Consider the following 23,368-nt stretch of genomic DNA (forward strand, 5'->3'; position numbering starts at 1 on the left):
AATACATCAGCTGTATATTGTCTTGTTTGTTTACCATTCCTGGTCAAGTCTTCTATCTCCATTTATCCTCCCGTTATCCTCTTCTACCTCTCTGTAACTATGAATTTTTGGTATTTGTTTGTTTTTTAGACAGAGAGGAAGGAAGAGAGAGAGAGAGGAACATTGATGTGAGAGAAGCATTGATTGGGTGTCTCCCATAGGCACGCCAACAGGGGACTGAACCCAGTGCATAAGGCAAGTGCCCTGACTGGGAATCCAACTGGCAACCTTTTGGGTATGGGATATGCTCAACCATCTGAGCCACACCAGCCAGGGCTGGTGGTTTTTTTGTTTGTTTGTTTTTTGCTTAATCCCTTGACTTTTTTTTTTTTTTTTTTTTTTTATCCCTCTCTCTAACTCCCTCCCTTCTGACAGCTGTCAGTCTTTCCTCTGAATCTATGAGTCTGCTTCTATTTTTTTTTTTTTTTTTAGGTGGGACCTGCTTTATTACGAACAAAGCAGCCCGAGTCTGCTTCTATTTCGTTTGTTAGTTTACTGTGTTCATTAGATTCCACATATAAGTGAAATCAGATGGTACTTGTCTTTCTCTGACTGGCTTATCTCACTTAACATAATACTCCTCAATACTCGTGAATTCCCTTGACATTTATTGAACATCAACTGTGTGCCATGCTTACATTCGCTAGATGCGGGAAAAAATATGCAAATTGTGCTTTTGTGACGTTTTCCACCTAGGACACAATAAGATGATTTTTTTTTTTTAATTGTAAAATTGACCTGATTGGTGCTACCAGGAGAATTACAGGAAGCTACCAGCAGATACAACAGGGAGACTTGCTCCATGCAGTGCGGGTGGCCAGGAAATGGTTCTCCAAAAAAAACTATTCCTGAGATCTGACAAATAAATAGATGCTAAACAGGCAAAAAGTGTGCGGGGGGCGGGGGAGAAGGCAGAGGTGAGGGTGGGGAGGCCAATCTCAGCGCGCACCCGAACATTTGTGGGGGGACCTGGGGAAATACAAGGTCACTGTGGCCAGAGTTCCGTATGCCGCGGGGGGTGGAGAAAGTTGGGCCGCCGGGGGCCTTCAAAGCCATGACTACTTTTATGCCAAGAGCAGCTACGAGTCACGGGAGAGTTTTAAGCAAGAGGCTCCGCGAATCCCTTTGTGTGGACGAGACTATCCTACCTACGTGCCACGTGAGGAATGAATGAATGAAGACGTCGAGCCGGGCTGTAGGCCACTGTTCTTTGTGGAAGGATGACCCCGGAAGTGGTGCTCCGGAGACTTCCCGGAAGCTCCGACCAAGACCCACTCCTTCGCTACGGTGGCCGGGAAGGCCCTGGACTAATGGGCCCGGCTCTCTGGGGGAAGGCGCACGCGCACTGCGGCCCCGGCTCCGGAAAGGGTGCCGTCGGAGCTGGGGAGGGGGGCGTAAGGGTCCCTCTCCTCTTCCCACGCCGCACTGATTTCCTAGACCCGCCCCAATAAACTTTGCCATTGGTTTAGAGATGGAAGAGCCCGCCTCCCCCCCTTTCTGATTGGCTGCCCGCTAGGAGGCGGGGCTTGGGCGCTGGTGGATTGCATCAGCGGGCCCTTCCAGGCTAGTGGCTGTGGCGCCGAGATCCCGCTCCTCTTCCCCCGGCCGTCGCTTTTGAGTTCCGTCCTCTCTTCCCGGTTCGCCGATGTCCGAGGAGAAGGCCAGCAGCCCTTCAGGGAAGATGGAAGGCGAGGAGAAGCCGGTGAGTGGGGTCGGGAGCGCGGGCGGGGGCTCTTCTCGGTGCCCAGCGGCCCCCCGGGGAGTGGGGGCGGAGGAGGCAGCGGCCGGGCGTGTGGGACGGAGGAACCGAGGGGGGCGGCGGACAAGCCAGGGCCCCGTTAGCGGCGGAATCGCCCATTCATTAAGCAGGCGGGGCTTGCAGGGCTCCTCCGCTCCATCCTCTCGGCAGGTGAGGGAACTGGGAGCTGGAGCGAGCGGCTCAGAACCGCACATCGGACTGGAAATCGAGGCAGTTCCGGGCCCCCGGCCTGGTGATTTCCCTTCACCTGCGGCGAGAGGAGCATTGCAGAGCCTCCTTGAACCCTGAGACCCCATTCAGGGCAGAAGCCTCTGGGTTAAGGAAGAGAAACCGGGTTCCCGAGGTCTGACCAGCCTGGGTGGGTGGTCAGTGGTGGAGGCCGATGACCTGACCCCCTGGACAAGTTTCACACTTGCCCTGCCTGGGCCGCAGGCGACCTTATCTCATTCACACCCCTGATCGTCTCACCTTTGAACTTTACCTTTGTGTCATCCCTTGCTTAGGAACACCCCCCTCCCGGGTCACTTGCATGCCACCGGGTCAAGGTGTTTTGTGTGTGTGTGTGTGTTTAGTATTTACTTTTTATGATTAAGAAATAAACGTCAGGTATTTATTCTGCATGCCGGGCCATACACCCGGGCAGGGGACTAGGACCCAGCCTGGGGTGCGGAAGACAGGGACACAGCCGTTCTGCTGAGGGGTTACCCAAGCGGGTGCCTAGTTCTGCGTGGGGAGGCTCTTGAATTGAGTGTGAAGAATGAGTGTAAGTTCCCCCAGGTCAACCAGACAGGGCAGGGCTTTCCAGGGAAAGGCAGGGAAGGCAGTGAAAAGGCTGATGAATGAATGGTGTGTGGGGTTCCTTTGCTTGCAAGAGAGATGCTGAAGGAGGAGCCGCAGCCGTCGGAGGGATCTTAGGCAGCCGATGGCTGGAATGCTTTCCTGCAAGTGAAGGTTTCTAAGCAGGGAAGTGACAGGTGAACTGTAGTCTTGAAGATCACGCTGGCATTGGGGTGGGAGGTGCGTGGGGAAGAGGTGAGACCACACACAGGGGGCGGCTGCACTGGTCCAGTGCGAGGTGAGGCGTTGAGCTAAAGGAGACGCAACCCAGCTTCAAAGCCACAATTTTCTCATGAGTAACACGAGGACGTCCCTAACTCAGGGTTTGGTTGGGGAAAATGCATGTGCGTACATTCTAAACGATGTAAATTAAATTAAAAGTAGTAAATGGTGTCTGTCCATACACCTTTTCCCATCTATATTGTTTTCACTTAAAAATGGTGTCTTTACTTTTTAGTTAATAGTCTGTAGCCCAGTGTTCCGTGCCCCTAAATATTCTGCTGTGCCATTCTTAATTGGAGGCCTGGCTGGTAAATGTGTGATTTCTCCCTTCTGTAATAATAACTGCTAATGTTGATTGAGTACCAACTCTGGGGTCTGGCACTGATTACATGCATGAACTCATTCAGTCCTCAAAATAAGATGAGAGAGAGCAGCCAAAATGCCCATCTGTGAAACGGATAAGTGAACAATGAAAGGAAGGAAGTACCTAAACGGGATGTGGAATGTTTATTTTCTCCAGATAAGTTCTCCGTGAATGGAATGTTACTTGACAATAAAAAGGAAGGAAGTATTGAAGCGAAAGTTGGATGGCCTTGAAACCATTATGCTAAGTGAAACAAACCAGTCTCAAAAGACCACATATTATGAAATGTTTAGAAGGTGGAAAACTGTAGAGACAACGCAGGTTCGTGGTTGTCAGGAGCTGGGGAAGGGGGATGCGGTAGGGACAGAGAGTAACTACTGATGGGTGAGGATTTCTTCTGGGGTGATGCGGATGTTCTAAATTGATTGTGGTGGTAGTTGCACAACTGTGAACACACTGAAAACCATTGAATTCTATACTTTATGTTGGTGAGTGATAGGACAGTATCTCAGAAAAACACACAGTTATCCCCTAAAATGAAAGGTCATAAGCATACAAAATTATAATAGAGTCCCCTTCACATCCCTAGCTCTACCCGCAGAACTTCCTCACCGCTGATGAGCGCAACTCCTTACAGTTGGCCGCTGTCAACACCGGGATAGATGCCTTTCCTGCCACTCGTAGGTCGTGTGAACCTAGAAGAATTGTCCAACTTTTCCAACTAATTTATCTGTAAAATGGGAATAATAATAATAATAACAATAATAGCCGTCTCACAGGGTGGCCGTGAAAATCAGATGTGATTGTGGAAGAACTTGGTACATGGTGACATTTTGGGTAGTGCCGTTTGCCTCGGGCGTTTCTGAGGTGACTGAAGTAAGTGATGCATCTCTGAGAAAATCCTCTCACCATACCCCGTCCTGTCGGTCAGGTTTTCTGGACCTCAACACTTGACATTGTGTGGACTTGATACTCCTTTGGTGCTGTCTGTGCATCGTTGGATGCTTGGCAACGTCCCTGGCCTCTACCTCCTAGATGACAGTTGCACCCCCAAGTCATGACAACCCAAAACACCTGCAGACATTGTCAGATGTCCGCTGGGGCGTACATGGCTTCTGGTTGAGAGCCACTGGTGTAGACCTGCTCTGCTGCTGGCTGCCTCTTTGTACCGGACTCCTATAAAACTTTCTGTGACTCTGTGTGCTTCCAATGGAAGTCCACATTCCTTAGGGTAACTTTTAGGGTTTGCTCTGTCTGAGCCCTAGTTTGTCTTAACATATTATTTCCTAAAACAATCCTGCCTTAGTCAGCCTTAGCCTGTCTGTCCCTCTCACTCTCTCGCTCTGTCACTGTCTCTTTTTAATATTTCCGACAATGAGTGTGTGTACACCTAGAACACATGTCCTCCGTTCTCGAGATCCAGCCTGTCGTCCTAGCTTATTCTACATCGAATCACGGTGTTGCAACTGTGTTCTCTCCCCCCTCGCGGGGTTTTTCACACATGCATGCCTTCATTTCCCTGGAGAGATTACATTTGCGCATGGCAGGGATTGGGTCTCAGTTTTGCATCTTCCGCAGGGTTTAACAGACTACCATGAGCGCAGAGGCTCTTAGTACATGTGGAATGAATGGATACATATTGCACGATTTCCCCCCTGAAAATGTTACTGAATAGACCTCATGCTTGTTTGTGGCTACATGGTTAGTATATGTCCAGGAAAACCTGCAGCCAGAGTCATGGGAACAGGCAAAATACATAAATGTGAGGACTTGGACATTATCTCTGCCTTTTAGGACTTGTCTTCATTTAAGTTGCTAACTTGCCTTTTACAGTGGTCGACAGTGCTCGGATTTTCTAGTCTTTCAAAATCAGATTTTCACTCTTTAAAAAACAGATGCTAACATAGCATCCTCTAAACTCTTCTGGGGGCAGCATGAAGGGGTGTCATTGTAGATTGAAATATGAAACCGTCTTTTCTTTTTGCTTCTCTAGGTGGGTGCCGGCCAGGAGAGGCACAAGGAAGACGGCAAGAAGAAGAACAAAGAAGGGTCTGGAGATGGAGGGCGAGCGGAGGTAGGTGTTCAGGGCTGTCATCAGGTTTGACAGGTGGCAGAGTGCTGTCTCAGACGTGTCCTGTGTCAGATCCTCAGGGCTTACATGGGACTGTCAGGCGGACTCTATGGAAATTTCAGGGAGAAGAATTAGGAAAGCGTGGGAGGGGAAGAAGGACTGGCAGCTATTTGTTATTGAAAAAGGAAAGCAACTGAAATATAATTGTAAAGCAATCTGTGGGATGAGATATGAAAACCAGATGTTGAAGGGGAGAGACTCGGTTTCTGAGCTTCTCCTGAGGACAATAGAAAGAAAGCCCACGTCCTTGACCTCCTTCCCACTCTTTCCACCTGGACCGGCCAGTGGGTTTGGTTTTGAGCCAAACTGCCTTTCAAGTAGAGGGCATATGCTTCCTGTTTCCCATGCTCCGACTAAAGGCGCGGCCTTTTCTGAAAAGGAAAGCAAGCACTTACTGATTATTCCTCTCTTCCTTTGTTGTCTTGCAGTTGAATCCTTGGCCTGAATATATTAACACGCGTCTTGAGATGTACAATAAACTAAAAGCAGAACACGACGCCATTCTGGCAGAAAAAGCAGCAAAAGAGAGCAAGCCCATCACAGTCACTCTGCCGGATGGTAAGCAGGTGGCCGCGGAGTCCTGGAAAACCACGCCTTACCAGATCGCGTGTGGCATCAGGTACCGGCCGAACCTGTCCTCATCTTCTGCTGTTTGTAATTAAACTTAAACATATTTTGCCAGGTTTTATCCTCAAAGCATCTTTATGTTACTGTTCCATATTTTTAATGTTTAATTTATATTATTTGGGATTTTTTCAAAATCAAGAGGATGTAGAGCTTTATAGTCAAGATTCAAAGTTAATTTCTTAGAGGCTCTAGTTTGGTTTTATCTTATGAAGGATTTTATATGATCACTTCTTCGACCTTGATCAAACATGTCACAAAAACCAAGTAGATAAGGTTTCACAATCTATTTTGATTTAAATGTCTCGGTTTTAAGCTTAAATGAAGGTTGATGATCTCACAGGGGAACGGTAGGAAACTATTATTCAACATGAGAAAATGTACTAATTTTTTAAATCTAAAGGAGGGCCATGCCCGGTCTAAAAACTGAACATTTTTATTGGGTTGGGAAGAAGTAACAGAATCAGATGCATACTCTGTAATAGAATAATGCTTTCTTAATTTGATATGATTTGGGACTCAATAGTTGGGTCAGTTTCCATGTGAGATTATAAATAATTGGATAGACCTTTAAATATCAGTGCAATCTGTCGTTTTAAAGGTGATTTTGAAGGTCATTTGGTGATGCGATTTCTCCATTGTTGCTCACTGATATTGTAGCAATGGGTATTAAAATTCAGGCTCCTATCAGTGCAGGCACTTTTGCTCTACATTCTACAATATCCTCCTCCATTGTAAAATAGTTTTTTGAGAATTGCCAAATTTTACATTGAATCACATGAGACCTTGATGAACTTTAGAGCTAGGGTTCAGTCATGCTCTGCAAGTAAGGGTGCTTGAAGACATTTTCCCACAAGTCCAGACTAACTTCTTGTTCTGTGAAAAATTATAGCACCAGTAACAGGCTGTTTAAAGGTTCTGATGATTAGGAATGAATATGAAAGGGAAGCAAAAAGAAGGCATGCTCCATTTGCTTCAAAAGGGTTTTCTTTGAAGTTTTGTTTTGTTCTCAGTCTTAAAGTATGGGTTATTTTGTTTCTTCTTTGGAAAACTGAAATGATCCAGTATGGTCCATGTGAGGTTATTTACTATTGACTCTCAAGAAATTCCGTTACAGATTTCAAACAGTAGGTAGAGCAGAGAAGTTATTTAGTACCCCTGGCCCCTTTTGCTGTTGGAATCTAAGTAGCTTGGCTTTGTGGAAACTTCTTTGGAGAAAGTAAAAAATAAACTAGACTACTGAAAAGTCTCGTTGTTTATTTATTAGAGTGGCTATGTCTGTTTAAATAAGTATTAAATGTCATAAAATAGTGTTCTGAATTTTCAGGATCTTGTAGTTAATTTTTAGGTACATTGGCACATTTTTGGAGTTTGTTGCTTTTTCCATTTTATTTCAGAAATATATATATATATATATGTATATTCTATATAGTGGTATAGTATAATATAGTACATATCCTCCTATTTAATAAAAGGCTAATATGCAAATTGACCTAACAGTGGAATGAACAGTTGTATGATGCGCACTGACCACCAGGGGGTAGATGCTCAACACAGGAGCTGCCCACTGGTGGTCAGTGTGCTCCCACAGGGGGAGTGCTGCTCAGTCAAAAGCTGGGCTCACGGCTGGCGAGCGCAGTGTTGGTGGTGCTAAGGATGTCCTACTGCTGGCTTAGGCCCGCTCAGATCTCATGCACCAGGCCTCTAGTAGTAGTATAGTACACTAGAGGCTTGGTGCACAGATTCGTGCACCAGTAGGGTCCCTCGGCTAGGCCTGCACCCTCTCGCAATCCGGGACCCCTCGGGGGATGTCGGACTGCCATTTTCGGCCCAATCCCCGCAGGAGATTCATCAGTCTGTTCCATGTTTCCATGCCTGTACGTCGAGCGTCTGCCCCCTGGTGGTCAGTGCACGTCATAGCTGCAGTCGAATGGTCGTTCGGTCGCTTAGGCTTTTACATGTATAGATGTGCATGTATATTATATAGTATTTATTTTCCTGTTCTTGTTAAGTCAAGGCCTGGCTGACAACACTGTTATTGCGAAAGTGAATAAAGCTGTCTGGGACCTAGACCGTCCTCTGGAGGAAGATTGTACCTTGGAGCTTCTCAAGTTCGAGGATGAGGAAGCTCAGGCTGTAAGTTTTTACTCCGTGTTCATTACATTTCAGGATGGTGATTCTCATTTGCATTGTTTTCCAGCTCATTACCACTGCCAGGAGGTGACGAAAACTTATTGATGTCTCATTATATTCGAAGTCTTCATTTTTGTCTTTCACTAAGGGAATATAATAAAAGTGCTTGCTTTATGAAATCAAGAGGTGAAATTGAATAAATTTATTTTCACTACTAGATAATAAAATGAGGGCATATTTATGGAAATTCTATTAAAACTTTATTAGAAATTGATTAAGCAAGTAAAACTTGCTTTCTACACTGTCAATCAACACTTAAGCAAGATGTATGTATATATTAAATAAATAAATTGGAAGCCGAAACCGGTTTGGCTCAGTGGATAGAGCGTTGGCCTGCGGACTGAGGGGTCCCGGGTTCGATTCCGGTCAAGGGCATGTACCTGGGTTGCGGGCACATCCCCGGTAGGAGATGTGCAGGAGGCAGCTGATCGATGTTTCTCTCTCATCGATGTTTCTGACTCTCTGTCTCTCTCCCTTCTTCTCTGTAAAAAATCAATAAAATATATTGAAAAAAAAATAAAATAAATAAATTGGAACATTACCTAAAGTACTTACATCGGGAAGTTGATTTCCATTTTTTCCTCATCTTTAAGTGCATATCTGCTGAAAGTACGATAAAACCAACTTGCATATGATGGCAAGGTTTTCTCCTTATTTCTTCATGATGGTTTACATATAAAGGGAAGTAAAATGTGTTGTTTTAGTTTGTTTCATTGATGGTGGTTTACTTATGTAGGTGAATCAATAGTTTTCAAAAGTATTCTGGATTCCTTAAGCTTTTAAAGAGAATTTTAAAAATCATTTGGGTACCTTACTGTTAAATAAATCTTAAAAACGTTGATTTGGATACATTCTGACTCATCTGAGTGACCACCTTAAAGCCAGGTACTGCCATTAGCTTTCAGTGCTCACTGTTTGTCCTTTTACTCTCTAGTGGTATTGTACCACCCTAGTTGTTTGGAGCCAATAAGAAAAAGGCAGATAAAATTCTAAGTGATGCTCCACAGGCAAGCAAAGGCAGAACATGCACGTGGTTCGGTGGGCACACTGCCTCAAGGCCGGGGCCCTTACAGTCCAGAAGGCAGTCACAGGGTGAGTGGCGATTGTTTCCAGGGAACAAAATCCACCCATGTAATTACTGAGGCTAATTTGAATTGAATTAGTTTGAAAACAAACTAGGCAATTTCTCAGGTAGAAATATACTTTAGCAATTAGCACCCTTTTATATTATTTTGGCTCTGTATAGAATCACACTTCAGTTTATAGATTTGTAAATTTAGATTTTTCTCTCTGGGTTTATTTATAATAAATTCTATATATCTCTTTCAGATGACCATATTAACTTATAACACATATGCCCGGTCTCAGACCTTCTCATTTTTCTTTGAATTTCAGGTGTATTGGCACTCAAGTGCCCATATAATGGGTGAAGCCATGGAAAGAGTCTATGGAGGATGTTTATGTTACGGTCCACCAATAGAAAGTGGATTCTATTATGACATGTACCTTGAGGAAGGGTAAGTATGTCCTTGGATAAAGAGAAATGAAATCTGAATTACCATGAGTCCATACATTGTTTTTAAATTGTTCCCAGTAAAGGAGGAGTAATATAATGCTTGTTGCTTCATGGTCACCAAGCATTCCCACTGTTAAAACTTGAAGTGTGGCCCTGACCAGTTTGGCTCAGTGGATAGAGCGTTGGCCTGAGGACTGAAGGGTCCCAGATTCGATTCCAGTCAAGGGCATGTACCTTGGTTGCAGGGACATCTCTAGTTGAGGGTGTGCAGGAGGCAGCTGATTGATGTTTCTCTCTCATCGATGTTTCTTATTCTCCCTCTCCCTTCCTCTCTGTAAAAAAATCAATAAAATATATTTTTAAAAAAACTTGAAGTGTGTAATAACTTACAGAGGTGTAGAGCCTTTTGTGAGAGCTTTGTTCTAGGTCGATGGAGGCAGGGCCTAAGGTACCCTGGGAAATAACTGAAGCCGGTCCTCTCTCCTTTAACCTGCTATAGAGTGGAGGGGGGAGTCACTAGTGGGGACAATCTCCAGAATGACCAAGGCAGAAGCCAATGGAAATATTAATTATTAAAATAATTTATGCAAAATGTTTCATTTACAATTCTGATATATGATGCAAGAGTCTAATTTTTTATATTAAATCCCTTGAAGTGTTCAAAAGAAACATCCCCCTCGCCCCTCCGTGGTGTGAGTAGAATGGAGTGGAAATAATTTTATACTTTCTTCTGTTCCAGGGGTGTGTCCAGCAATGATTTCTCGTCTTTAGAGACTTTATGTAAGAAAATCATTAAGGAAAAACAAGCTTTTGAAAGGTTGGAAGTTAAGAAGGAAACTTTACTGGAAATGTTTAAGGTACATCAACCGTAACATGTGGCACCTACTCTTCTATCACTCATTAGTGTTATCTGAAGTCATTACTCTTGGGTTTACTGCACTAAGTTGAAACCTACTCTGTTCCTTTGAAAATGTAACTATGCTTTCAAAATGTGAAACACGAACATATTTATAAGCGTGCAGTGCTTTGGTAAGATGTATTTCGAGTTCTATGTTAACTGTAGTATTTAGAGGTAAAAAAGGATAGTTTTAAAAATATAATTTTTGCTATTTTCAGTACAACAAGTTCAAATGTCGGATATTGAATGAAAAAGTGAATACTCCAACTACCACCGTCTATAGGTGAGACTGCCAGATGTCATGAAATACAATTGTGTACATGTCATTGTAAGCCTTTATTGAAATTCCTTTCATTTCACCTTTAGGTGTGGCCCCTTGATAGATCTCTGCCGGGGTCCTCATGTCAGACACACTGGCAAAATTAAGGCTTTGAAAATACACAAAGTAAGCAATACAGCCCAAGAGGCTCTCTCCATGTAAATGTATTTGTGTTGGATGGCTAGATATTTAAACGTCCATTGATTTCTCTTCCTGCCTGTTTGCTTTTGGGCGGGTTTTTTCTCATGCTCTCTCCTGCCTGTGCTACTGTAAGCCATTAGGCATTTTTAGCAGAAATTCTCCAAAGTGGTGGCTGACCGGCCGCCCACCACCAGGGCACGTGGGGGTGGAGTTGGGGGAATCACAAAATCACGCAGTTATGGGCCATCATGAAGCTTCCAGACTCAGGGCAGGAGCATGTGCTTTTGTTCTTTGTGTGTCTAAGGTAGTAATTACCCAAGTGGTTCTTGCTAACCTAGCTAGTCCTGCCAGTCTCTACTAGTTCAGAAACACTTTAAGGGCGATGATTAAAATGCACTGTAAATCATAAGCATAATTGAGCCATTTTAAGATTTTTTTTGTTGCCTTATTTTCCATTTTTGCTTACGAATGCTTTAAAAGATGCCCTTGCCATCAGTCATGTTCGTGGAGGTGTGGTTTGAGGGGGCGTGGCGGGTGGGTTTTCTGAGGGAACCGAACAGCCAGCTCTGTGCTGCCGGGTGAGCACAGCTGTTTAGCTCATCCCCACTAGGGATGTCTCACTAGGTGTGAACTTTTTGTGACTTTTCTTGTATAAGGACTACTATGAATTTGACTCATAAGGTGCCTATGGGAACTAACATCTAACTCTTAAAATAAGTGAGATATTGACAGATTTGAATATTGTTTCACGGTTGATCCTTGTTTTCAGAATTCCTCCACATACTGGGAGGGGAAAGCAGATATGGAGACCCTCCAGAGGATTTATGGCATTTCATTCCCAGATCCTAAGTTGTTGAAAGAATGGGAGAAGTTCCAAGAGGAAGCCAAAAACCGAGATCATAGGAAAATTGGGAGGGTATGTTAAAAAAAACAATAATGTGTCTAGACTGCGTTTATTTTCATTTGAAATTCAGCTGTGTGAGGTATTTAACTGTATTAAGGATTTCCCTTTGAAGAAATGGTATAGCTTTCAAGTATTACCGTACTGTGTCCTATATAAGCCATAAGTAACTTCCTGATTGTCCACATTATCTTTCTAGAGTGTGCTCAGTACTGCACAAAAATTCATTGTAACTCTTCCTTTTATTGAGGACAAATGCTGATGACCCACAGTGTTCAGTAAAAGAAGCATAGCAGTGCCTCATAAGCTGAGAGATACTTTGGAAATTCACCTGGTCTTATTGACTTATTTATTTAAAAACTATTTTATTGACTTCAGAGAGGAAGGGAGAGGGAGAGAGAGAGAGAGAGAGAGAGAGAGAGAGAGACAGACATCAATGATGAGAGAGAATCATTGATCAGCTGCCTCCTTCACGCCCCCTACTGGGGATTAAGCCTGCCACCTGGGCATGTGCCCTTGACCGGAATCGAACCTGGGACCCTTCAGTCCACAGGCTGATCTTCTGTCCACTGAGCCTAAGCGGCCAGAGCATCTGTGACTTCTTGTAAAGATGTGGAAACTGAGTTTTAGAAAGAGTCATGTACTTGTTGCCCAGTTTCACGCAGCGAGTCAGCACTGGATTCCAGGTGCATTGCCTTTATCCCTCTGCCCTGAATGTTTTCAAACTGGAAGTTAGGTGTCAGGTGAAAACATTTCTTTCTGAGATTGTGCTCACTCTGTGCCAGGCATCCTTGCTTGGTGGGGTAGGAAGCTTGAGCAGGGGGCAGCATCCATTGCCACGTTCACCTGACCTCCTGAAGTCCGTCCGCCTGTAAGGAAGCCGCAGGGACTGGTGCGGCACCTCCCGGAAAAGTTTGGGCCTTGGGGGTGGAGGGGGTGCCATTCACCATGACCCAGAATCAGCCAGCTTTTCTGTTTCATTGTCAGTGTCTTTTTCCCAGACTCCTAACTGCCACTCCTACTTAAAAAATAATACAGAAAAATTTAAAACAGCCAGATCTTAGAGCTTTAAGGAATTAAAACCATGTGAGCTCTCTCTAGATCAGCCGTGGGCAAACTACAGCCCGCGGGCCGGATCCGGCCCGTTTGAAATGAATAAAACTAAAAAATAAAACGACCGTACCCATTTATGTAATGTTGTTTACTTTGAATTTACATTAGTTCACACAAACACTCCATCCATGCTTTTGTTCCGGCCCTCCGGTCCAGTTTAAGAACCCATTGTGGCCCTCGAGTCAAAAAGTTTGCCCACCCCTGCTCTAGATAGAAGAGAACTAGACCTTTGTTCCATGTCATCTTTGGTACATTTGACTGGATTCAGGAATGTAACAGGCAGGGAACTAAGTTGTAAATTAACCGCAATCTGTGCCATTAAATTGCACATCTGAGATGTGCGAATGTTTTCTTTGCATTGGGAGAGGCCCAGAGGAAAGCAGGAGACATCAGGACCATATTCTCAAGAACAGTGATGTCACATGTACAGGCAGTGAGCATTCTTTGTTTTCTTCGTTACAGGACCAGGAACTGTATTTCTTCCATGAGCTCAGCCCTGGGAGCTGCTTCTTCCTGCCGAAGGGAGCGTACATTTATAATACGCTTATCGAGTTCCTCAGGGTAAACCCCACTCATTATTCTCTTCTGTATGTAGCTTTAGGGCATGCGTCGATTTTATTAAACAAGGTCTGCTAAAACGAAAGATAATCGTGTATTTTAAAAGAAAAATTTAATGGAATGAATTTAAGAACTTTTTTTCCTAATGCGTGATAATGTCCATAGACATGGATGTGCACACAGAGAAGCAGTGACCGCACTGGAACTAGGACTTGTCACCCTTTGCACAGGGGCTGTGTGTGCTCGTTGACCATTTATATTTTCCTTGAAAAAGCAGGCTAGTCTTTACCTTGCTTTTTGTCTTTGTAAATTATGAAGTGTTGAACGCATCCTATAGAATCAGAGAGGAATATGCTAATTAGCCGTTGCACCCTGAGGTGTAACGACCAAGCGCATCATGACCAAAGGGTGGGCCAGCAAGGTACAAGTGGGCTGCGGAGAGCTACAGGAGGGGGCAGGGCAGCAGGCTATGGGGGGGTGAGAGGGGAGGGGGGCAAGCGGAGAGCTACAGGAGGGTGACAGCAACCTACTGGCGCACGGATTCATGCGCAGGGCTGCTAGTGTGTTTATAAAGAATAGTACCACCAACATCTGTGTACCCACCACCTAATCTAACGTACATTTGCATTAGGTTCTGTTTGAAGTAAAGTAATACACAGTGAGGGGCACGAGCTCCCCTGTGGGCTTTGTGAAGCATTCCTGCCTTTTCCAGAAGAAGCTGGTCTGGAAGGCAGCATGGATCCGTTCTATCCATGTTGTCCACCACCTCATACATACGTAACCTCAGTGGTTTGTGTACTTCAGATTTGCATACAGGAAGGCTCATTGTGTATCAGTCAGACTGATTTTTTTTTAAGATACACACAGATCCCGCTTACTGTCACTTGTTACATATGACTCCATCATAGAACCACTGCAGTATGTCCGTCCCTTTATCGGTGGGCACTGACATAATTTCTGATTTTCCCATGTTACTGTTGTGCTGCAGTAGCGTCATTTTGACAAGCCTCCTTATGGGGGAGTGTAAGAGTTTCCTCTTTGGTGTATACCTCCAAGTGGAATTTCTAGATCATAGCATATGTGCATCTTAAACTTCACTAGAGGGTAGGAAGTTTAAATTCTTACTCCCACCAGAAGTACGAGCACTAATTTCTAGACACACGTTCTGTTCTCTAACAGAGTGAATATAGGAAACGAGGATTCCAGGAGGTGGTCACCCCAAACATCTTCAACAGCCGGCTGTGGATGACCTCGGGCCACTGGGAGCACTACAGCGACAACATGTTCTCCTTCGAGGTGGAGAAGGAGCAGTTCGCGCTGAAGCCCATGAACTGCCCGGGACACTGGTATTCAGCAGCTTCGAGTTCCATTTCATCCTAGATTGCTTTTCTTCCTTTGGAAGAATTTGTCTTAAAAACAAATTATGTGATCAGAACAGTATTTAAATGCGGCATTAGTGTGGTGGTATAATTTCTTCAGTGCCTGATTTGGTCCTCAGATCTGTGGACATTGAAGAATAGCAGTGAATTGGCAGAATATAAAATGTTTTTTTCTTTTAAAGAAACATGTTCTATTAAAACCTAGTGCTAGTGAATTAACATCCTTGGGGAATCTTTGCCTTGGGGCTCTTCCTCTTTCTATTCATGAAAGTTGGATGAACAGCTTGGGGGAAACTAGGGAGACTGGCTCCAGGTAGCTCAGTGCGCACAGCTCCTTGTAGCGGTGCCTGGAGGGCAGGGGGAGAGAGGCATGCCCATGGGAACTGGTTGTGGTCCAGGAGACCAGCGAGTTCCTTCTGCAGAGAGTCTGAAGCACTGCTGGGAAGGACAAGAAAGCACGGACTTCCGTTTCCAGAGTGACACGTGATTTGTAGGCAGCTGAGTCTGTTTTAACTTTAAATAGGGCCTTCAAGGCCGTCCTCAGATTACGGGAGTGAGCACTAGGACGCGCCTGCCGACGATGGGAACACGTGTCACTCTCCCTCAGTTCCCGGTGCTGGTGTTACAGTTATTTGCTGTCACATTCCTGCCAGCGCCCTCGTTGCTGTGTGCGGCCCAGAACTGGAGAGACGTGGCTTGTCTGAGCCACTTGGAATCCGTGGCTTTTTGACAGCCTTTTGTATACGCTCAGAGAAGCGGGTTATTGTATTAACTGCCGGCGGGTTTTCCTTTTCTCTTTGCCAGCCTCATGTTCGATCATCGCCCGAGGTCCTGGCGAGAGCTGCCTCTGCGGCTCGCCGACTTTGGGGTGCTGCACAGGAACGAGCTGTCGGGGGCGCTCACGGGCCTCACGCGGGTGCGGCGGTTCCAGCAGGACGACGCGCACATATTCTGCGCCATGGAGCAGGTGGGGGCTCGGCGGGTGAAATGTGGTGAAGGGAAGGTCAAGGAGGTCACGGAAAATTACCGCTGTGTCATTTTCTTTTTTATAATTTATTTTTATTGTCTAAAGTTTTACATAAGTCTCCTTTTTCCCCAGTTGACCCCCGCCCCCAGCCATTCCCACCTCGGGCAAGCCCCCAGTGCCTGTGTCCGTTGGTTATGCTGATATGCATGCATGCAAGTCCTTTGGTTGCTCTCTAACACCCCTCCCTTGCCATTTGTGTCTGGATCTATTCTTGTTCATCTCATTTTCTTTTATTTAAAGATTGAGGAAGAAATCAAAGGCTGTTTGGATTTTCTGCGTACAGTGTACAACATATTTGGATTTTCTTTTAAACTGAACCTGTCTACTCGGCCAGAAAAATTCCTTGGAGATATTGAAGTCTGGAATCATGCTGAGAAGGTAAGTGGTGTTTTTTAGGCGCTTGAATTCTGGGTGGCTGCAAGTGGCTTCCTCCACCGTGTAAGAAAGCCAGCCTCCTAAATGGGTAAAAGCGAAAGGAAATTAGAAATGGCTCCTGGGTTAGAGTACGCTCGCTTTTTCCTGTTTGCTTTTGGATGTAGAAATGCTTGGATGTGTTTTAGTCTTCAAGCAGTAACCTTGAAAGGGGTTTGGGTGTGAGTATATTCAAGTGGACAAAGTGACGAAGCAGAGAATAGAGACCCATGAAAGTAATTATGGAATTTTTAGTCTCAAATTAGACCGGTTGCAGAGGAACAAAGATTAAAGTCAGTGTTGCTTTATCTTTAGCAACTTGAAAACAGCCTGAATGAATTTGGTGAAAAGTGGGAGTTAAACCCTGGCGATGGAGCTTTCTATGGTCCAAAGGTCAGTGCCACAGTGGATCTGAGTAAGGTGACATGCATTTGGGGGAAGAGATTACTTCAGGTTAAAAAAAGGGAGGGGGAAATCAGCCCTCATAACTACTGCGTGAGCTCCACTCTGGACAACACCTCACAGTGAGCCTTTGCTTCTCAGATTGACATTCAGATTAAGGATGCCATTGGGCGCTACCACCAGTGCGCAACCATCCAGCTGGATTTCCAGTTGCCCATCAGATTCAATCTGACGTTTGTGAGGTGAGTTCCTAGTGTCTGTTCTGAACATTCTTCAAGGACATAGAACGGAGTGTGTGTGTGTGTGTGTGTGTGTTTGTACATACATACATATAAAATAAAGGTGTATATATATATATATATATATATATATACACACTAGTACATATAAAATAAAGGTATGTGTGTATATACTAGTCTATATAAAATAAAGGTATGCATATATATATACTTGTACATATAAAATAAAGATGTGTATATATACTAGTATATATAGAATAAAGGTATACACACACACACACATAGTACATATAAAATAAAGGTATGTATATATATTAGTACATATAAAATAAAGGAAGACAAATCATTTATGTTTCCTTTCTAGTCATGATGGAGATGATAAGAAAAGGCCAGTGATTATCCATAGAGCCATCTTGGGATCCGTGGAAAGAATGATCGCCATCCTCACTGAGAACTATGGGGGCAAATGGTAATTTTCATGTTGTTTCCTTCTGGGCGACAGACATTGGCTGTAAGAAATGTCTGCTGTCCAGTTGAGCGTGTGATGGGAAGGGAGAGTGATTGCAGTTAGTCGCTTGTAACTATTGACAGATATTCACTAAATAGGAAGGCAGTACAACTAAAACCCAGATTTTTTAGCTTTAAGAGTACTTATGAGGAATTATTTTTATCTCAGAATTTGATGTGTTGAATGTTACACTTTCTAATTAGGAACGATTATTCAGTAAGAAACATATTGGCTGTTTTGATGGCTTTTCAAGGAATTTGATGTGTCTGAGTAAACAGAGCAGGTGTTGGCTCCCGTGCTAAGTGTCGCTGACCGTCATCAGCAGGTAGTTGGACACCCTTTAGAAGCCATGCATTTTCCACTGAGAGTACAGACTCCAAAACAATCAGCATTTCGTGTCTTGCTTTTATAAGGTTATGTTTTTGCTGGAAACATGAGCACATGATTTTCATTTTACTTTACTTTCTAAGCCGTTCTGTCTGGGCAATTTGTAAAGACGTTTATAAAACCCCCGTTTTGTAGAGCCTGCTGCATTAATTCTGTAGATGCAAAACTTCTGTTAAACTGTTGTAAATCTGTTCTGTCTTATACATTGTAGTTATTTTAGTTGTATTTGTAATTTGGTTAGTTCAGACTTGAAGGGAAGTGTGTCATATGTTTCAGTGAAATAATCTCTTTCTGTTATATTTCACAAAATCAAATCAAATATGGGAAACATTCTCTACGTGAATCTAGAGAACAGGGGATCCTCAGCTAACTGCTCCGCCAAACCTGCGTCTGGTGGGGAAGACGCACAGTTTGGGCAGAATTTAGTGCCCCCTCCACCGTGTCCCCGATTAGCCAGACAACTTAAGATACGGAGTGACCCAGAGAAACGCTGCTGTCTGCAGCATCGGGAAGTGTGACACTGAAATACCCCGAGAGAGTTGCAAATGGGCCCTCTTTTAATAAGTAGTGAGACCCACTCATCTTCCCCAAATGCCCTCAGCAGTCACTGTCAGTGACAGCTTGCTGCATCCTGCAACATGGAGCTGGAATAAACTGAAGACAGCCTGTGTCCCCTTGTGCGGAATAAGTAATCAATCATGCTCGAGCAGAATCACTTCTTTAATAACATGGCAGTAAGTGTGGTTCTTCAGCAGCGTGCCAAGCCCTCTGCATGGGGCATGGCGTTCTGTCCCTGAGGTAGTGAAGCGAGGGGCGTGGTCTCTGCCCCCCGTCTGCTTTGCCATCTGCTTAGCAAGACAAAACTTAGTTACAGGTTTTTCTCTCTGAGGGTTGGCTTTCTGCTCCTTCATCTCTCTTTAGTCTTTATTGGATATTAAAATAAAAGCCATGATTTTAAATGGTCCACACATGTTTCAGGAAAAGATACAAAGGGTAGACTGATAAATGAATGGGCTGTCCTTGTTTAGGAAAACCCACATTAAATATTTTTAATTTCTTCCTAAGGCCCTTCTGGCTGTCTCCTCGCCAGGTAATGGTAGTTCCAGTGGGACCAACATGTGATGATTATGCCCAAAAGGTAATCCTTAAGTCTGACTTTTCTTTAAATTTAACATCTGTTGTTCGGCTTTCAAATTTCATAAGCTATATCCTTGGTAAATCAAGCTGCCCGTGATGTAAAGAGCTGTTACTATCTTCAATCTGTGGGAAGCTTAAACAGAGCACATGGCCTCTTTAATGCCTTCCTGGGTGGTTCTGTGACCAGAAGACAAGTTGGGTAGTTGTTTTACTCACTCTGGTTTAGTGGTTCATGTTAGCAAGTAGGAAATGCCTCAGTATGATGTGCACATTCAAATGCATAATGCAGTTGAAGTTACTTTGTGACTCAGAGTGTAGTTTTGCTTTATGTTCAAGGCAAATTTCTTCATTTATTTGAAACCTTTTTCGAGGTTAATGGCATGCCAGACCGATGTTCTGCCCTACTGGCCAAACGGCTACCTCACTAATAGATATAGGAATATCCGTTCATTCTTTGCACCTTAGAGCAGCGGTTCTCAACCTTCCTAACGCCGCGGCCCTTTAATACAGCTCCTCATGTTGTGATGACCCCCAGCCATAAAATTATTTTTGTTGCTACTTCATAACTGTAATTTTGCTACTGTTATGAATCGTAATGTAAATATCTGATATGCAGGATGCATTTTCATTGTTACAAATTGAACATAAAGCATAGTGATTAATCACAAAAACAATATGTAATTATAGATGTGTTTTCCGATGGTCTTAGGCGACCCCTGTGAAAGGGTCGTTTGACCCCCAAAGGGGTCGCGACCCACAGGTTGAGAACCGCTGCCTTAAAGACTATGACAGTGTTTTGTTACAGCAACAATTCTTTATCAAGAAATGTTAAATCAAAAGTTGTGTTATTAAAACGCTTTGTTTCAGAATTGCAAATTAAAAGTAATAAAGTAGTTAAGAGACAAAAATCCAAATATCATTGAATGGTCTCATAACATCGAAATCGTGTTTCTAGACCATCAAAGTACACTGCGCTCAGGTCTCGGCTGTCTTTAAGAAATAAATGGGCATTAAACCAGCTAGTAGGCAAACCATTCAGACAAACCGTATTCCTGCGACTGCACCGCAGTAGTGTAGTTAGAAATGATGAAAGCCACCTGTGTTCTGTGGCTGACTCGTTGTTTTTATCTGATGTGCACTATGAAAGCTCACTCAGCAGGAAAATGGTCCTACTCATTTCTCAGCTGGAAGCAGTACTGACCTCCCCCACTCTGGGGGTAGAGTGGCATTGGAATTAGGTAGGGGTAGGTTTTTATTTTGTGTTTTTTTTCCATTATATTGATTGATTTTAGAGAGAGAGGAAGGGAGAGGGAGAAAAACATCGATGTTAGAGAAAAACATCGATTGGTGTATGGGACACTGCCCAGGACTAAGCCTTCTTTTAATCAAAAGGAAATCACTGTTGAGGAAAAAAAAAATCACTTTTTAATATTTCTTGAGCCTGATACTTTCTTTTTATTAAGTTACTAGAGTCCCGATGCACAAATTCGTGCACGGGTGTGGTCCCTCAGCCTGGCTGGTGATCGGGGCGGATCGGGTTTGTCTCGCCCAGTCCCAATCAGGGCCATTCGGGGCTGGCTGGCCGGGGGGAGGGACCACGGGAGGTTGGCTGGCCACAGGAGGTTGGCTGTGGGAGCGCACTGACCACCAGGGGGCAGCTCCTGCATTGAGCATCTGCCCCTCGGTGGTCAGTGAGCGTCATAGCAACTGGTCGACTGGTCAGTCACTTAGGCTTTTATATAGAGAGATTCTTATATAGACTTCTATTTAATTAGGTCATTGTATACACAAAATTATTGAAGAACTAATTTTTAATGCTTACATGATTTTCCAAATTACAGGTTACATAAAATCATTTAAGATCAAAATATAATTCTAATTTTGGATCTGAAGAATTCTGTGTCTCTGTTTAAATAGGTGCAGCAACAATTCCATGATGCTAAATTCATGGTGGACATTGACCTGGATCCGGGCTGTACATTAAATAAGAAGATCAGAAATGCACAGTTAGCACAATATAACTTCATCCTGGGTAAGAAAGGAACTTAGCCAAAGACAAGCTGCACAACCTGGGAAAATTCTGAAATCTTGAGACTTAGCTTGAGAGGATCATAGTCATCAGTTTAGTTCCTTTTAATCCTGATTCTTAAACTATTAAGTTTGTTCAGTTGACATAAGAAAGGAAAACTATGGTGTGAAAATGAATAATTTGTACAGCACTGTCTAAAAATTTTCTCCCCTTCACCTTTTGTTTCTTCACATGGTCAGTTTTTATTAAGGCGGCAGGACTAAGTGACTCAGTAAGCACAGCAGTGCTGGCATTGCAGAGTGGGTTTGCTTTTTTAATGAATAAATTTTAAATCAGTTGCCCAACTGTGCATGGTTACCTGTACATTTAAAAAAATATATGGATTTATTGATTTTTTTAGAGAGAGAGGAAGGGAGAGGGAGAAAGAGATAGAAACATTAACCAGAGAGAATCGTTAATCGGCTGCCTCCTGCATGCCCGTAATGGGGACCAAGCCCGCAACCTGGGTAAGTGCCCTGACCGGGAATCGAACCCTGAACCTCCTGGTTCATAGGTTGATGCTCAACCACTGAGCCACACTGGCCGGGCTCGCCTGTACATTTTAATCAGAAGAAGCTACAGGGTGGCTTTTGGTCCTGGGGTCCTTTCTGTTCGAATGCCCAATGAGAACGCCGCCACCTAAGGATCCTCACTGTCTTCTGTTTAGTTGTCGGTGAGAAAGAGAAAGCCAGCGGCACGGTGAACATCCGCACGAGAGATAACAAGGTTCACGGGGAACGCACCGTTGCCGAGACCGTGGCGCGGCTGCAGCAGCTGCAGCAGGCCCGCAGCAAGCAGGCCGAGGAGGAGTTCTGAGGACGGCCCGACGCGCCCAGCGGGAGAGGAGCAGTCTGTCTGTGGTGCTCATTCGCTGTGCTCTGGAGAGCGTTGATTTGTCCTGAACTTGGATTGTGTGGCAGAGTCTGCGTGGGTGACTGCAGGGAGGAACCTGTTTTGACCTCGACAGGTTTTAGATAATGTGTATCTGCTGGAGATAATTAAAAGAGACTCATTTAAATGATTTTATCCATTCATTACCTGAGCACTGGAAATAGATAACAAGGAATGCTTTAGTGTGATGAGGGAGAACATTTTTTTTTAATTTAATGCAATGGAAAAATAAGTTTTCAAATTTGATTCGGGTAAAATGAAAGATTATAATTGGATTATGGCATAAAAATAAAAACTTTAACTTGTGTAAATTTCAAGACTTCTGACCGTCACATACCTCCTCCCCGGAACAGATTGCATGATTCAAGATTAATCTTTAATGTTCTATAGCAAACGTGTTAGGTGGGTGGAGGGGAGTGGGTCTGCAGTGTGTGTGGTCTCCAGCTGGCCCGGGGCGAGCGCCTGCTTCCCGGTGGCAGAATGGCATCTTTTAGGAGCACCGCTCTTACCCAGCTCCTTTTTGGACATAAACCTTTTAAACAATTGAAGTCAACCATGGGTCTAATGGAGATTATTTGCACAGATTTTTAAGATACATTCGGGAAAGGAATATATGTTTATGGCACACTGGGACCATTCAGTCCCTTGTTAATACAAATTCCCAATTCTCTCTCTCAGGATAATTTTTGAATTTTGCTATCAGTGAATGATGAGTGAGAGAACACCACAAAATAAGGAATTCCTTATGCAGATAGATATGAATCTCTAATGTAATCCCTTTGAAAAGGCAACATCTTGGCAGTTTCTAATATCCCAATAGGGTGTTTGCAAGGGTCACTGAAAAGCAAAGCCAATTTGCGTAGATTACCCCTCACTCTAACACAGGAGATAGGATCTTAATCAGGGGTTTTTGGAAATTCTGTAATAAAGCCTTGCTTCTAAGATGTAGTCTTTGATAGGTTTGTAATTACTTTTTATATGTCTTGAGGGAAGCGATATTACAACCAAGTCACACTACTAACATCAAGAGCATCTAATGGGAATCATTTTAAAACTATATTTTGTTTTTATTTCTTTAAACTAAAATTCACAGTATCTTAGTTTCGATTTTTCTTCAGTTTTAAAAATTTCATATTACATGTTTAATTTGTAGTCCAAGCACCAACTATGGTTTTAACTTTTGGTATAACAAATGTGTAACATGGATTTTTCTTACCTATTTTATACTAAAAACAAGGACTGGCTTATACAATGTATTAACAGTGTACTTGAGATCATTGCAGAAGCTTCATAAATCCTTCAGA

General features: G+C 43.7%; 1 protein-coding gene across 4 annotated transcripts; it reads left to right on the forward strand.

Moving 5' to 3' along the window:
• The first annotated feature begins 1,571 nt into the window (after positions 1-1,571).
• TARS1 (threonyl-tRNA synthetase 1) lies at positions 1,572-22,375 on the forward strand. Of its 4 annotated transcripts, XM_036310810.1 has the most exons (20): positions 1,601-1,741; positions 4,153-4,452; positions 5,215-5,295; positions 5,781-5,971; positions 7,989-8,112; positions 9,565-9,686; positions 10,425-10,542; positions 10,802-10,866; positions 10,950-11,028; positions 11,813-11,959; positions 13,520-13,618; positions 14,795-14,961; positions 15,799-15,961; positions 16,262-16,399; positions 16,748-16,825; positions 16,976-17,076; positions 17,438-17,542; positions 19,034-19,106; positions 21,023-21,137; positions 21,841-22,375. In XM_036310810.1, the coding sequence occupies exons 4-20, from the start codon at positions 5,820-5,822 to the stop codon at positions 21,987-21,989; spliced, it is 1,995 nt and encodes a 664-aa protein (XP_036166703.1). In that variant the 5' UTR covers positions 1,601-1,741; positions 4,153-4,452; positions 5,215-5,295; positions 5,781-5,819; the 3' UTR covers positions 21,990-22,375. The 4 variants fall into 4 exon arrangements, with proteins under 4 accessions (XP_036166704.1, XP_036166702.1, XP_036166701.1 ...); XM_036310808.1 differs by lacking the exon at positions 4,153-4,452 and having other exon boundaries at positions 1,573-1,741; XM_036310811.1 differs by lacking the exons at positions 4,153-4,452; positions 21,023-21,137 and having other exon boundaries at positions 1,572-1,741.
• The last annotated feature ends 993 nt before the right edge of the window (positions 22,376-23,368 follow it).

This window comes from Myotis myotis, unplaced genomic scaffold (assembly GCF_014108235.1).
Source record: "Myotis myotis isolate mMyoMyo1 unplaced genomic scaffold, mMyoMyo1.p scaffold_m19_p_5, whole genome shotgun sequence".
Lineage (NCBI taxonomy): Eukaryota > Metazoa > Chordata > Mammalia > Chiroptera > Vespertilionidae > Myotis > Myotis myotis.